At 36.3% G+C, this 14,875-nt stretch overlaps 1 protein-coding gene across 1 annotated transcript in view; it reads left to right on the top strand.

The window, feature by feature from the left end:
• CACNA2D3 (calcium voltage-gated channel auxiliary subunit alpha2delta 3) overlaps positions 1–14,875 on the top strand; it is an 870,474-nt gene that overhangs the window by 317,398 nt on the left and 538,201 nt on the right. Inside the window, exon 5 of the mRNA XM_045192346.2 lies at positions 14,287–14,449. Within this exon, the coding sequence (XP_045048281.1) occupies positions 14,287–14,449 (163 nt within the window). The remainder of the gene's footprint in view (positions 1–14,286; positions 14,450–14,875) is intronic.

The following is a 14,875-nucleotide window of genomic DNA, read 5'->3' as shown; positions in this document are numbered from 1 at the left end:
AAAAATTTGGGACAACTGTAACAGCATAATCAATAAAGTATAACTTACTTTAGAAAAGTAAGAACCCCCCCCCCCCAAATAGCCAACTGAAGGCTTGCTAAAGAGAAATCTTTTGCCCAGGGCCTGTCACAGACACTGGCCTACACAGAGTTCCCTGCTGAGAGATCCCAGAACCAACACATCCAGAAGCCAACTTCAGACAACATCAGAGCAGGATCCAGTTAGCTTCACAAGTAGCATATCCAAAGGGAGATCTCATCAGGCAACAGACCCTGCTGAGGTGAATTTGACTTTGGGTGGTCAGCACCTGCATAGCAGATCATACCCTGTGGTTGGTGTTGATCCTCAAGTCAGTCAGCCTCAGGGTTCCCACATTCATAAATGAGCCAATAGCAATCAAGACTCAATTATAACAGGAGGGCCCACATAACCCCCACAAAGGACATTCCTAGAGCATCCAGCTCAGGTGATCAAGGGGTCTGTGCCACCAAATCCTACACGACACCTACTATATAAGGCAACCCTACCAAGACTGGGAGTCATAGCAGATTTACCTTATACAGAAGAGCAAACATAAAGAGGCAGCCAAAATGGGGAGACAAAGAAACATGCCACAAATGAAAACAGGAGAAATCTCCATAAAAAGAGATAATTGAAATAGAGGCAGGTGATTTTTCAGATATACAGTTTAAAATATTATTATAAGGATGCTCAAACAAATTAGTGAGAACTACAAGGAACTTAGTGAGAACTACAACAACATTAAGAAGGACATAGAAACTATAAAAAAAGAACCAGTAAGAAATGAAGAATACAATATCTAAAATGAAGAATACATTGGAGGTAATAAAGAGTAGGTTAAGAGAAGCAAAGGATCAGATCAGTGATTTGGAACACAAGGTAGCACCCCCCCCCCCCAATAAAAAACACCCAATAAGAGCATCAAAAGGAAAATAAAAAACAAGGCTAGTTTAAGGGACCTTTGGGACAATATGAAGTATAACAATATCTGCATGATGGGCTACCAGCAGGAGAAGAGGGATGACAACTTATTTGAACAAATAATGACTGAAAACTTTACTAACCTGCTGAAAGAAAAAGACACACAAGTCCCAGAAGCACAGAGAGTCCCAAACAAGATGAACCCAACCAGGCTGACACCAAGACACATCATAATTAAAATGCCAAAGTTTACAGACAAGTTATGTGGGCCCTCCTGTTAGAGAATCTTAAAAGCAGCTGGAGGAAGAAAGTTAGTTATTTACCAGGTAGCTCCCATAAGACTGACAGCTGATTTCTGAACAGAAACATCTCAGGCCAAAAGGGATTGGCATGAAATATTAAAAATGATGAAAAGCAAGGATCTACAACTAAGACTACTTTATGTAGCTAAGCTACCATTTAAAATTAAAAGTAAAATAAAGAGCTTCCCAGACAAGAAAAAGCAAAAGGAGTTTGATACAACCAAACCAGTATTACAAGAAATGTTAAAGGGCCTTCTAGGAGGAGGAGGAGGAGGAGGAGGAAGAGAGAGGGGGAGGAGAAGGAGACAAAGAAACATAGTTAAATGAATAAATGGCAATAAATACCTACTTATCAAATTCACTTCATAAATGTCTTAAATGCTCTAATCAAAAGACATAGGGTAGCTGAATGGATACTAAAATATGACCCATATATATGCTCTCTAAAAGAGAGCCACCTCAGAATGAAAGATATACACAAACTAAAAATAAAGAGATGGAAAAAGATATATCATCAAATGGAAATGAAAAAAAGCTGGGGTAATGATACTTATATCTGATAAAATAGACTTTAAAACAAAGGCTAAGAGGCAAAGAAAGAATGGTATAATGATAAAGAGAATCAATCCAACAAGAAGATACAACCCTGGTAAACATTTATACATCCAACATAGGACCACCTAAATATGTGAAGCAAATCTTGATAAACAGAAAGGGAATGATTGGCAGTAACACAATCATAGTAGGGAATTATAGCACCCCATTGACATGAATGGATAGACCGTCCAGACAGAATATCAACAAGGAAGCAATGATCTTAGGGGGCATTTAACTGATATCTTCATAGCATTTCACCTCAAATAAGCTATGAAAAATAAGTTCTTTTCCAAGTGAATATGAATATTTTCTAGGATATACCACATATTAGGACAGAACACAAGTCTCAGATTTAAGATTGAAATGATATCAAGCATCTTCTATGACCACAATGGTATGAAACTGGAAATCAATCACAAGAAAAAAACTGAAAAATGCAAAAAGACATGGAGGCCAAATAACATGTTATTAAACAGTGAATGGGTTAACAATGAGATAAAAGAAGATCAAAAGATACCTTGAAACAACTGAAAAAGAACAGAGAAACCCAAAATCTATGGGACACAGTGGAAGCAGTGGAAGAGGGAATTTCATAGCATTACAGGACTATCTCAAGAAACAAGAAAAACCCCAAATAAAAAATCTAACTTTACACTTAAAGGAACTTGTAAAAGAACAAACAAAGCCCAAAGTAAGTAGAAGAAAGGAAATAATAAAGATCAGAGCAGAACCAAGAGCTGGTTCTTCAAAAAGATAAACAAGATTGATAAACCTTTAATTAGACTTATCAAGAGAAACAGTGAGAGGACCCAAATAAATAAAATAAGAAATGAAAGAGAAGTAACAATGACACCAAAAAACCAGAAATGATTGCATGAAAATACTATGAACAAATATATGCTAACAAATGAACAATCGGAACAAAATGAATAAATTCATATTAACATACAATCTTCCAAAATTGAATTGGGAAGAATCAGAGTCTGAATAGACCAATTACAATGAATGAAATTGAAGCAGTAATAAAAAACAAACAAACAAACAAACAAACACCTCCCAACAAATAAAATTCCTGTACTGGATGGCTTCACAGGTGAATTTTAGCAAACATTCAAAAAAGAACTAAAACCTAACCTTCCCAAACTATTCCCAAAAATTCAAGAGGAGAGAAGACTCCCAAGCTCATTTACTGAGGCCAGCATAATCCAAAACCAGGTAAATACACTACAAAGCAAGAGAATTATAGGCCAATATCCCTGATATACATAGATGATAAAATCCTCAACAAAATATTAGCAAGCAAAATACAGCAATACATTAAGAAGATCATATATCATGATCAAGTGGGACTTATTCCAGGGATGCAAGGTTGGTACAGTATCTGCAAATCAATAAATGTGATATAACACATAAAAATGAAGGATAAAAACCACATAATCACATCAATAGGTGCAGAAAAGGCATTTGATAAAACCCAGTACCCATTTATGATAAAAATTTTCAGCAGAATGGGAATAGAAGGAACATATCTCAACATAATAAAAGCTGTATAGAACAAACCCAAACCCAACATACTCAATAGGAAAAAACTAAAAGTGTTTTCCTTAAAATCAGAAATAAGATAGGGATGCCCACTTTCACTACTCTTATTCAACATATTACTGGAAGTAATCAGACAACAAGAAGAAATAAAAGGCATCCAAACTGAACCCTGGCTGGTGTGGCTCATTGGATTGAGTGCTGGTCCATGAACCAAAATGTCATCTCTTTGATTCCCGGTCAGGGCGTATGCCTGGGTTGGGGACCAGGTCAGGTCCCCGGTTGGGGGGTGCACAAGAGGCAACCACACATTGATGTTTCTCTTTCTTCCTTTCTCCCTCCCTTCCCCTATGTCTAAAATAAATAAATAAAATATTTTTTAAAAGGCATCCAAATTGGAAAAGAAAAAGTAAAGTTGTCAGTATTTGCAGATGACATGATACTGTATATAGAGAGCCCTAAAGATTCCACCAGAAATCTACTAGAACTGATGAATGAATTCAGTAAAGTAGCAGGATACAAACTAAATATCCAGACTTAAGTTGTATTTTTATACGCCAGTAATGAACTATCAGAAAGAGAAACTAAGGAAACAATGCCATTCACAATTGCTTAAAAAAATAACCTAGGAATAAACTTAACCAAGGATGTAAAATACCTGTACTCAGAAAATTGTAAGGCACTGGAGAAAAATTGAAGATATGAATAAGTGGAGGCATATACTGTGTTTATGGACAGGAAGAATTACCATCATTAAATTGCCCATACTACACAAAGCAATCTATAGATTCCATGCAATTCCTATCAAGATACCAATGGTGTATTTCACAGAACTATAGAACTAGTGTATATTTCTGGAATAATATTCCAAAAATTTATATGGACCCACAGAAATTCCTGAATAGCAATAGCAATCTCAAGAAGAAAGAACAAAGTTTGAGGAATCATGCTACCTGGTATCAAAATATACTACAAACCCACAATAATCAAAACAGTAAGGTACTGGCATTAAAACAGACAGACCAAGGGAATAGAATAGAGAGCCTGGAAATAAACCCATACTTTATAGTCAATTAATATTTCACAAAGGAGGCAAAAACATACAATGGTGTGAAAATAATCTCTTCAATAAATGTTGTTGGGAAAATTGGACAGATACATGCAAAAAAAAAATGAAACTAGACTGACTTCTTACACCATACACAAGAATAAACGTAAAATTGATTAAAGACTTGGTGTTAGACTTGAAGCCATACAAATCCTAGAAGAAAATGTAAGCACTAAAATCTCAGACATTTCTCATAGCAATATTTTTTTTTCTGATTTATATTCCCTGGCAAGGGAAACAGAAAAATAAGTAGATAAACAAATGGGACTACATCAAACTAAAAAGTTTTTGCACAGCAAAGGAAACCATCAACAAAATGAAAAAATAACTCACTGAATGGGACAACACATTAGCCAATGATACATCTGATAAGGGATTAATATCTAAAATTTTAAAGAGCTTATATAACTCAACAGCAGGCACACAAACAATCCAATTAAAAATATGAGCCAAGGACCCGAATAGATCCTTTTTCAAAGAGGACATACATATGGCCAATAGACATATGAAAAGGTGCTCAACATCACTAATCATCAGACAAATACAAATTAAAGTCATGATGAGATATCACCTCACACTTGTCAGAATGGCTATCATCCATAAATCAATAAACAAGTGTTGGTGAGGATGTGGAGAAAAGGGAACACTTGTGCACTGTTGGTGGGAATGCAGATTGCTGCAGCCACTGTGGAAAGCATTATGGAGTTACATCAAAATTAAAAATGAACTGCCTTATGACCTAGCAATTCCACTTCTGGGAATATCCCCCCAAAACCCCTGAAATGAAAGAATATATGCACCCCTGTGTTCATTGCAGCATTATTTACAATAGCCAAGATCTGGAAATAGCCAAAGTGCCCATCTGTAGATGGGTGAATAAAACAGCTTTGCTACATTTACACAATGGAATACTGCTCAGGTGTAAAAAGAAGGAAATCTTACCCTTTACAACGGCATGGATGGACCTGGAGAGTATTATGCTAAGAGAAATAAGCCAGTCAAGTACTATATGATTTCACTTACATGTGGAGTCTAATGAACAAAATAAACTAACGGGACAGATATAGAGCCATAGATACAGAAAACACACTGCCATCTGTCAGAGGGGAGGTGGATGGGGGTTGAGTGAATAAGGTGAAGGGATTACAAAAACAGAACAAAATAAAACAAAAGCTCATAGACACAGACAACAGTATAGTGATTACCAGAAGAGAAGGGGGATAGGGTAAAGGAGGGATAAATGATGATGGAAAGAGAAAACTTGGGGTGGTGAATACAATACCATATACAGAGGATGTATTATGGAATTGCATACCTAAAACCTATATAATTTTATCAACTGATGCCAAGAAATTCAATAAAAATAAAAAATAAATAAAATTAGGTTTCTGAGTTGCCAAGCAGGAAAGGCAAAGAAATCAAGCTTCACTCATAACCAGTTAAAAAGAATATTATAGCCCTGGCCAGGTAGCTCAGTTGGTTAAAGTGTCATCCAATACACCAAGGTTGCAGGTTTGATCCCTGGTCAGGGCACATACAGGAAGCAACCAATGACCCTGGCCGAGTTGCTCAGTTGGTTGGAGTGTTGATGCAACAAAAGGTAATGGATTCTATCCTAGGTCAAGACACATACCTAGGTCGTGGGTTTGATCTCTGGTCAGGGTATGTGCAAGAGACAATCAACCAATGTTTCTCTCTCACATTGATGTTTCTCCCTCTCAAATCAATAAATATATCCTCAGGTGAGAATTAAAAAAAGGATATTATGGGAAATGTTGCTTTATAATGATCAGAGGAAAACAAAAGCCCTGATGATGACTCTTTTCAGACAATGGTAATGTTTGCAATTATCGTTTTCTGAAAATAAAGAAATAAACAATTGTTTAGTATTTTTTAAAAAGACAAAAGAAAAAAAATCAATAGACTGTATATTTGTAGCTTTATTTCTGGACTCTCTTTGTTTCTTTGATTTGTTTATCTATTCTAATGCCAATGCCACACTGTTTTGATTAATTAAGTTTATAGAAAGACTTAAAATTAGGAAATGTGAGTCCTTGGACTTGGTTCTTCTTTTTCAAAATTGTATTTGATATTCTAGATCACTTTTACTTTTATGTAAAGCTTAAAATCAACTTGGTAACTCCTAGAAAAAAACCTGTTGAGATTTTAATTGGAATTTTGTCTAATTTTTAGATCAATTTGGGAATAATTAACAGGTTAATACTGACTTTCTAATCCTTAAGTAAGGTATCTCTCTCAATTTATGTAAATGTTTTTTAAATAGCTTTCTGTTTCTTTTTTTAATTTTAAAGATTTTATTTATTTATTTTTTAGAGAGAGGGGAAGGGAAGGAGAGAGGGAGAGAAACATTACTGTGTGGTTGCCTCTTGAGTGCCCCCTACTGGGGGACCTAGCCTGCAACCCAGGCATGTGCCCTGACTGGGAATAGAAGCAGCAACACTTTGGTTCACAGGCCTGCACTCAATCCACTGAGCTACACCAGCCAGGGCTCTCAATTTATTTAAAGTTTTAAAAATTCTCACAGCAATATAGAGGATAGGGAAATATAGGTTAACAGCTTTTCATATGGAAAATAATACAATAATTAATAAATACTTATACCAGAATAAACTCTATGTTTCACATACTCATAATTATGAATCTACTTTTGCCCCACCCTGTATTGTAGCTTTCAGCATACAGGTATTTTATATACTTTTAAAAAAAGATATGCCTAAGTAGTTTATCTTTTTTATACTGTAGTAAATGTTGTTTTTTCAATTTTAATGTCAGTAGTTCTTTGTTAGTATAATTAAATGCTATTGATTTTTATATGTTGATCTTGTATCCTGTGATTTTGCTAAACTGGATTTGTTAGGGTTTTCTACATAGGCAATCACATTGTGTGCCTATGCCTGTGACATCATTTATTTGTTTGGCTTACTGCATTTTCTAGGACCACTTGCACAATGTCAAATAGAAGTGGTAAGGCATCTTTGCCATACTCCTGATCTCAGAGGAAACATATTCAGTGTTTCATCATGAATGTAGTGTTAGCTGTAGTTTTTTCATAAATGCTCTTTATCAGGTTGAGGACATTTTGTACTATTTCTAATTTTCTGAGAGTTTTTATGATAAACAAAAGTTGAATTCTTCTAAATGATTTTTAAGTATATTTTATTGATTATGCTATTACAGTTGTCCCATTTTTTCTCCCATTTATCCCCCTCCACCCTGCACCCCTCCTCCTACTAGCATTCCCCCACCTTAGTCCATGTCTGTGGGTCGTACATATAAGTTCTTTGGCTTCTCTATTTCCTATACTATTCTTAACCGCTCCCCCGCCGCCCCGTCTATTTTGTGCCTACCAATTATGCTTCTTATACCCTGTACCTTTCCCCCCATTCTTCTCCCACCCCCTCCTGAGGATAATCCTCCATATGATCTCCATTTCTGTGATTCTGTTCTAGTTGTTTGCTTAGTTTGTTTTTGTTTTGGTTTTTTAGGTTTGGTTTTTGACAGTTGTGAGTTTGTTTTTATTTTACTATTCATAGTTTTGATCACCTTTTTCTTAGATAAGTTCCTTTAACATTTCATATAATAAGGGCTTGGTGATGATGAACTCCTTTAACTTGACCTTATCTGAGAAGCACTTTATCTGCCCTTCCATTCTAAATGATAGCTTTGCTGGATACAGTAATCTTGGATGCAGGTCCTTGCCTTTCATGACTTGGAATACTTCTTGCCAGCCCCTTCTTGCCTGAAAAGTTTCTTTTGAGAAATTAGCTGATAGTCTTATGGGAACTCCTTTGGAGGTAACTCTCTCCTTTTCTCTTGTTGTTTTTAAGATTCTCTCCTTCTCTTTAATCTTGGGCAATGTAATTATGATGTGGTTTGGTGTGTACTTCCTTGGGTCCAACTTCTTTGGGACTCTGAGTTTCCTGGACTTCCTGGAAGACTATTTCCTTTGCCAGACTGGGGAAGTTCTCCTTCATTATTTGTTCAAATATTTCTCACTCTTCCTCTTCTCCCTCTGGCACTCATATGACTGGGATGTTGGAATATTTAAAGTTGTCTCAGAGGTTCCTAAGCCTCTCCTCATTTTTTCTGAGTTCTTGTTTCTTCATTCCATTCTGGTTGAATGTTTATTTTTTCCTTCTGGTCCAAATCATTGATTTGAGTCCCAGTTTCCTTCCCTTCACTGTTGGTTCCCTTTATATTTTTCTTTATTTCCCTTTGCATAGCCTTCATTTTTTCCTCTAGTTGCAATCATACTCAACCACTTCTCTGAGCATCCTGATTACCAGTGTTTTGAACTCTGCATATGATAGGTTGGCTATCTCTTTTTCACTTAGTTGTTTTCTTAAGTTTTGATCTGTTTTTTCATTTGGGCCATATTTCTTTGTCTCGGCCCACCTATTACACTGTAAGGGATGGAGCCTTAGGTATTCGCCAGGGTGGGGTAACTCATCCCCACATACATTTGTTGTGTGTGGGAGAGGGGTCCTACAGGGAATGGTGCCACTTGCTTGGCTCTTGGCCAGCTTTCAGTTACTTCCCCCACTATCTACAAGCATATTGGGCTCTTCCGGTGCTGATTCCAGGTGGGTGGGTTTGTGTGTGTTGTAGGACCCTTTTGGTCTCTCCAACAAACTCTCCTGTGAGGCTGGGAATTTCTCCCGCCAGCATAGCCTCCACAGATTTTTACAGACAGAGGTTTTGAGGCTTTATTTCCCTGCACTGGAACCCTGGGTTTCAGTCTGTCTTGCTCCCTGGGTGTTCCTCCTGGCTTGTCTGCACACAAATGTTTGACCACCAGTCCTCCAGCCACTGCCTTGCCTTGTGTCCTCTCCACCCAGCTGCCTGTCTCCACTCCTCCTACCAGTCTGGATAAATGTTTCCTCTTTAACTCCTTGGTTGTTGGACTTCCATACAGTTCAATTTTCTGGCAGTTCTGGTTGCATTTTGTTTTTAAATTTGCTGTTGTCCTTCTTTGGTTGTGTGAGGAAGCAAAGCATATCTCCCTCTGCCTCCATCTTGGCCAGAAGTTCTGAAAAATCATTTCCAAATGATTTTTCTTCCTGTATTTGGTCATCTGATTTTTTCAATATTCTATTAATGTGGTGAACTGTGTTGATGATTTTTCAAATATGAAACCAATCTTGAATTCCTGGGATAAATACAACTTGATCATGAGGTATTAGCCTTCTGATTAGAGGTGAATTTGATTCAATGTTTTGTTAAGATTTTCACATCTAGATTAATGAGGGATATTACTATGTAATTTAAAAATATTGTTTGGTTTTGGCATCAGGGTTATGCTGCCTTCATTAAATAAGTTGAGTTATTCTGTCTTCAAATTTTATAAGATGGTTATTTATACACATACACATACACACGTATGTAATTTATCATCATTTAAGGACTCTGAACCTAGAGTTATTTGTTTTAGCATGGCTATTAATGGTAAGCTCAATTTCTTTTGTATATATAGGGCCAATCTTCTTGTGTCAGTTTTAGTAATTTCTGTTTTTCAAGGAATTTGACATTTAACTCAAGCTATGAAATAGTGACATAAAGTTGTTTGTAATAGTCCCTTATCTTTTCATTATCTGTAGGGTATATAATATTGTTTTCTCTTTCATTCCTGATACTAGTATCCTGTGCTTTCTTTGTTTTTTTATTCATCCATCTAGTTAGGGTTTTATAATTGTATCAACTATTTAAAAAAAACTGACTTTTAACATTATTGATTCCTTCTCCTGTTATTTGATTTCTGTCTTATTGGTTTCTGCTTTTATCTCTATTATTTCTTCTTTTAACATTGAGGGTTTTTTAAAATCTTCTTAACACAGTATCTTAGACTATCTTAAAATTTGCTTATTTTATATAAGCATTTAAAATTTTAATTCTTTTGTAAACTCTGTTTTAGTATATCTCACACATATTGGTATTTTTCATTATCACTCATTTAAAGATATTTCTCAATATTCCATGTCATTTTCTTCCTTGACACATATATTATTGGGTACTGTGTTGTTTAAGTTTTCAAATCTATAGTTTCTTCTAGACATCATCTTTTCTTGGATATCATTGATATTTTTATACCATTATCATAAATCAATGTCTAAAATTAGCCTATTGTTATCAAATACCATACTATGTGGATTTTAGTCATTTTAAATTTATTGAGACTTGTTTGATGGCTTAGTTGATGATTTTGAAAATAATGTGTGCTATGCAGTTGTTAGGTATGCAGGTGTATAAATTTAATTAGCTTAAGTTGGTAAATAGTGTTGCTACATGACCACCCCCCATAAATATTTTTAGCACTGCGTGTTTATTGAGTGCCCCTGGTAGGCAACATTTCATGTGTGTTGTCATAGCTGATTGCTGGCAGAGTTAGTGCACCTGTGTGACTGCACTGGGAGAGAACTTTTGGAAGCTTGTGTCTGAAGTCCTCTGGACTTCACTCCATGTGTCTCTTTCCTTTGGTGATTTTGCTTTATATCTTTTCACTGTAATGAATTTTTTTTCAAAGAACCAACTTTTGGTTTAGTTGATTTTCTCTATTGATATTTCTGTATTCAATTTTATTGATTTCTGCTCTGCAAATTAAAAAAAATTGCTTTTCTCCTGCTTTGGACTTAGTTTGCTCTTTTTTTCTATTTCCTAAAGTTGGATCTCAGATGGTTAATTTTATATTCTTTTTTCCTAATGCATGCATTACATTTTATCAGTTTCCCTATAAGCACTGCTTCTGCTGCATCTCAGAAATTTTGATAAATTGCCTTTTTATTTTCCTTTAGTTTAAAATTTCTCTTGAGAGCTTTTTTACTCTTCTTTGTGTAGATCAGAGTTTCTGACCTATCTCATTTTCCTTCTTTTTAAAGAACTTTTTCAAATTTTTATTGTTATTCTATTACAGTCGTCCCAATTTTCCCCCTTTGCCCTCCTCTGCCCAGCCCAACCCCCCACTCCCGCAGTCAATCCCCACACCATTGTCCATGTCCAGGGGCCATTCATACATTTCCTTTGACTAGTCCCTTCCCCTTCATTCCACCATTATCTCCCTCTGCCCTCTCCTCTGGCTGCTGTCAGTCTGTTCCATGTTTCCATGCCTCTAGTTCTATATTGCTCATTAGTTTATTTTGTTCATTAGACTTCTCTCATAGGTGAGATGATATGGTATTTGTCTTTCATCAACTGGCTTATTTCACTTAGCATAATATTCTCCAGTTCCATCCATGCTATTGCAAAAGGAAGGAGTTCCTTCTTTCTTTCTGCTGAGTAGTATTCCATTGTGTAAATGTACTACCATTTTTTGATCCACTCATTTACTGATGGGCACTGAGGCTGTTTCCAGCTCTTGGCTATTGTAAATACATTGCTATGATCATAGGGGTGATTCGGGATTCTTAGAATATATTCCCAGTGTGGAATAGCTGGGTCAAAATGCAGTTCTGTGTTTAATTTTTTGAGGAAATTCCATGCTATTTTCCACAGTGGCTGCACCAGTTTGCATTCCCACCAACAATATACTAGGGTCCCCTTTTCTCCACATTTTTGCCAGCACTTGTTGTTTGTTGATTTATCAATGATGGCCATTCTGAAAGGTGTGAGGTGATATCTCATTGTGATTTTAATTTATATCTCTCTGATGGCTAGTGATGTTGAGCATCTTTTCATATGTCTATTGGCCGTGTGTATGTCCACTTTGGACAAACATCTATTTAGGTCCTTGGCCCATTTTTTAAATTAGATTTTTTGTCTTCCTGGTGTTGTGTCATAGGAGTTCTTTATATATTTTGGAGATTAAATCCTTGTCTGATATATCATTGGCAAATATGTACTCCCATATGGTTAGTGGTCAGTTCCCTCTTCATTTTGATGATGATTTCTTTAGCTGTGCAGAAGCTTTTTAATTTGATGTCATCCCATTTGTTTATTTTTTTTTCCTTTATTCCCTTTGCCTTAAGAGATATGTCAGAAAAAATATTGCTACATGGGATATCTCAAATATTACTGCCTATGTTTTCATCTAGAAGGCAGGTCTGCAACAGATTCCTTCAATTTTTGTTTGTCTGATAAGTTTTTATTTCTTCTTTACTTTAGAAGGATAATTTAGGTTGGTGGGCTTTTTCTTTGAATAATTTAATTATTTTACTGCACTATCTTCTTGCTTGTGTGGTTTCTGAAGATAAGTCTGGTGTCATCCTTATCTTGTTTCTCTGTAGGTGAGGTTTACCTTGCACCTGCCCCTTGGTCTCCTTCAAGGTTTTCTTTTTGTCTTGAAAATGACAACCTTTTTGCTGTTTGAAAATGATATCCCTAGGTGTAGATATTTTTATAGTCATGTGCTTGGTGCTCTCTGAGTTTCTTGGATCTGTAATTTGGTGTCTGTCATAATTCTGGAAAAATTTCAGCCATTACTATGCCAAATATTTCTTCTGTATTCCCATCACACATTATACCTTTTGTAACATGGTACTCCCTTATGGTATTCCCATTACACACGTTACATCTTTTGTAATTGTCCCACAGTTCTTGAATGTTCTGGGTTTTTTTTCCCCCATTTTTATTCTTTGCTTTTCAGTTGGGAAGTTCCTATTGGCCTATTTTTAGTTTCATTGATTATATCCTCAGCTGTGTTCAGTTGGCTGATGAGCCAGCCAAGGTATTCTTTATTTCTTTTACAGTGTTTTTGGTTCCTAGAATCTTCTTTTGATTCTTTGTTAGAATATCCACCTTTTTCCTTATATTATTCATTTGCTCTTACCTGTTCTCTACTTTTTCCATTAGTTCCATTGGCATATTAATCACAGTTGTTTTAAATCCCCAATCTGATCATTCCAGCTACATCTGCCATCTGCCATCTTGCAATAAAACACAGTAGATAAGAACACATACTGTGGAGATGGACTGCCTGTGTTTGACTTCTGGCTCTGCTTATCAGCTGCAATAATCTTTGACAGGGTACCTAAAGTCTCTATACACTACCTCAGTTTCCTCATTTGTGAAGTGGGAATACTCGTGAAATCGTTTTCATTGAGTTATTAGGAAAACCAACACATGAAAGGAGAGTTAACACATGAAAAGCACTTAGAATAACTTCTGGAACAAAGTAAGCATTCTCTATATGTTACATGATGATGTCAACGATGATGATGATATGATGATAATAAGGATACAGCCATTGGTAAACCATGCCAACACACTCCCATCTTGAGGGACTTTGCCCTTGTCCCTTCTGTCTGTGATGTTGCCCACACAACTCACTTCCTCCCTTCCTTCAGTTTGAACATGTCACTGCCACTCAGACCTTCTCTGAACCTTATACCTGAAAAACATAGCCTTGCCCCTGATGCTTTCCCCTTACCCTGCTTTATTATCTTTCCATGGCAAGTATGACTATCTGATATATTATATGTTTACTTTTTTATGCTTTCCAGTCTCCTTCAACTTAAATGTAGGCTACATAAGGACAGGGTCTGTCTTTAATATTTTAAAAATTAAAATGGTTTTAGGGAAGTTTTCTCTATATACACAAAAGGAGGTACTGTGCAACTTCTTCAACTTATGTTTTCCAAGAATACTAAATGATACTGAGATATATTTATATAGCACTATCACACCTGTGTGAAAGATGCCATAGATAATACAAAAGACTAAAAGGGATTCTGTGACCAGAGTAGGGTCCATTAGTGTAGGGATGGCCTACAATCTAAACCCAGTCTGTCTGAGATCCTAGCCCTCTGCCCTAAGCTACAAGTAAGGTTTTTTGACTTTCTCTTTCAGTATGAATACTTCAATGCTGTGCTGATAAATGAAAGGGACAAAGATGGGAATTTTTTGGAGCTGGGGAAGGAATTCATCTTAGCCCCAAATGACCATTTCAATAATTTGCCTGTGAACATCAGTCTGAGTGACGTCCAGGTACCAACAAACATGTACAACAAAGGTAAGACTCACTCTCCTCCTTTGTTCAGAGGAGGGCATTTGGGGGTAGGGATGGCTGGTTTGGGATATTGTGTTATTTTATAGTTGTGAAAAATACAACTATAATCAGGGTATGTCAGCATGAGCTGTGTAGGTGGAGTGTGTGCCCATTCTGCCTGGAGACTCTGGCTTGCTATTTCCCCAGGCTGTTTGCATGGAGCTCTCTGACATGTAGTCCAGAGGTTGGCAGGATTTTTTCTATAAAGGGCCAGACAGTAAATATCTCAGGCCTTACAAGCCATACAGCCAGTCTTGCAACCACTCAGCTCTGCTATTCTGGCACAAAAGCAGCCGTAGACAATATGTAAGTCAGTGGATATGGCTGTGTTACAATAAAACTTTTTATTTACAAAAACAGATGGCCAGGTTTGACCTGTGGGAGGTCATT

The sequence above is a fragment of the Desmodus rotundus genome, chromosome 8 (assembly GCF_022682495.2).
Source record: "Desmodus rotundus isolate HL8 chromosome 8, HLdesRot8A.1, whole genome shotgun sequence".
Lineage (NCBI taxonomy): Eukaryota > Metazoa > Chordata > Mammalia > Chiroptera > Phyllostomidae > Desmodus > Desmodus rotundus.
Note: the sequence above shows the minus strand (reverse complement) of the source record. Positions and strands in the feature narration are given on the sequence as shown.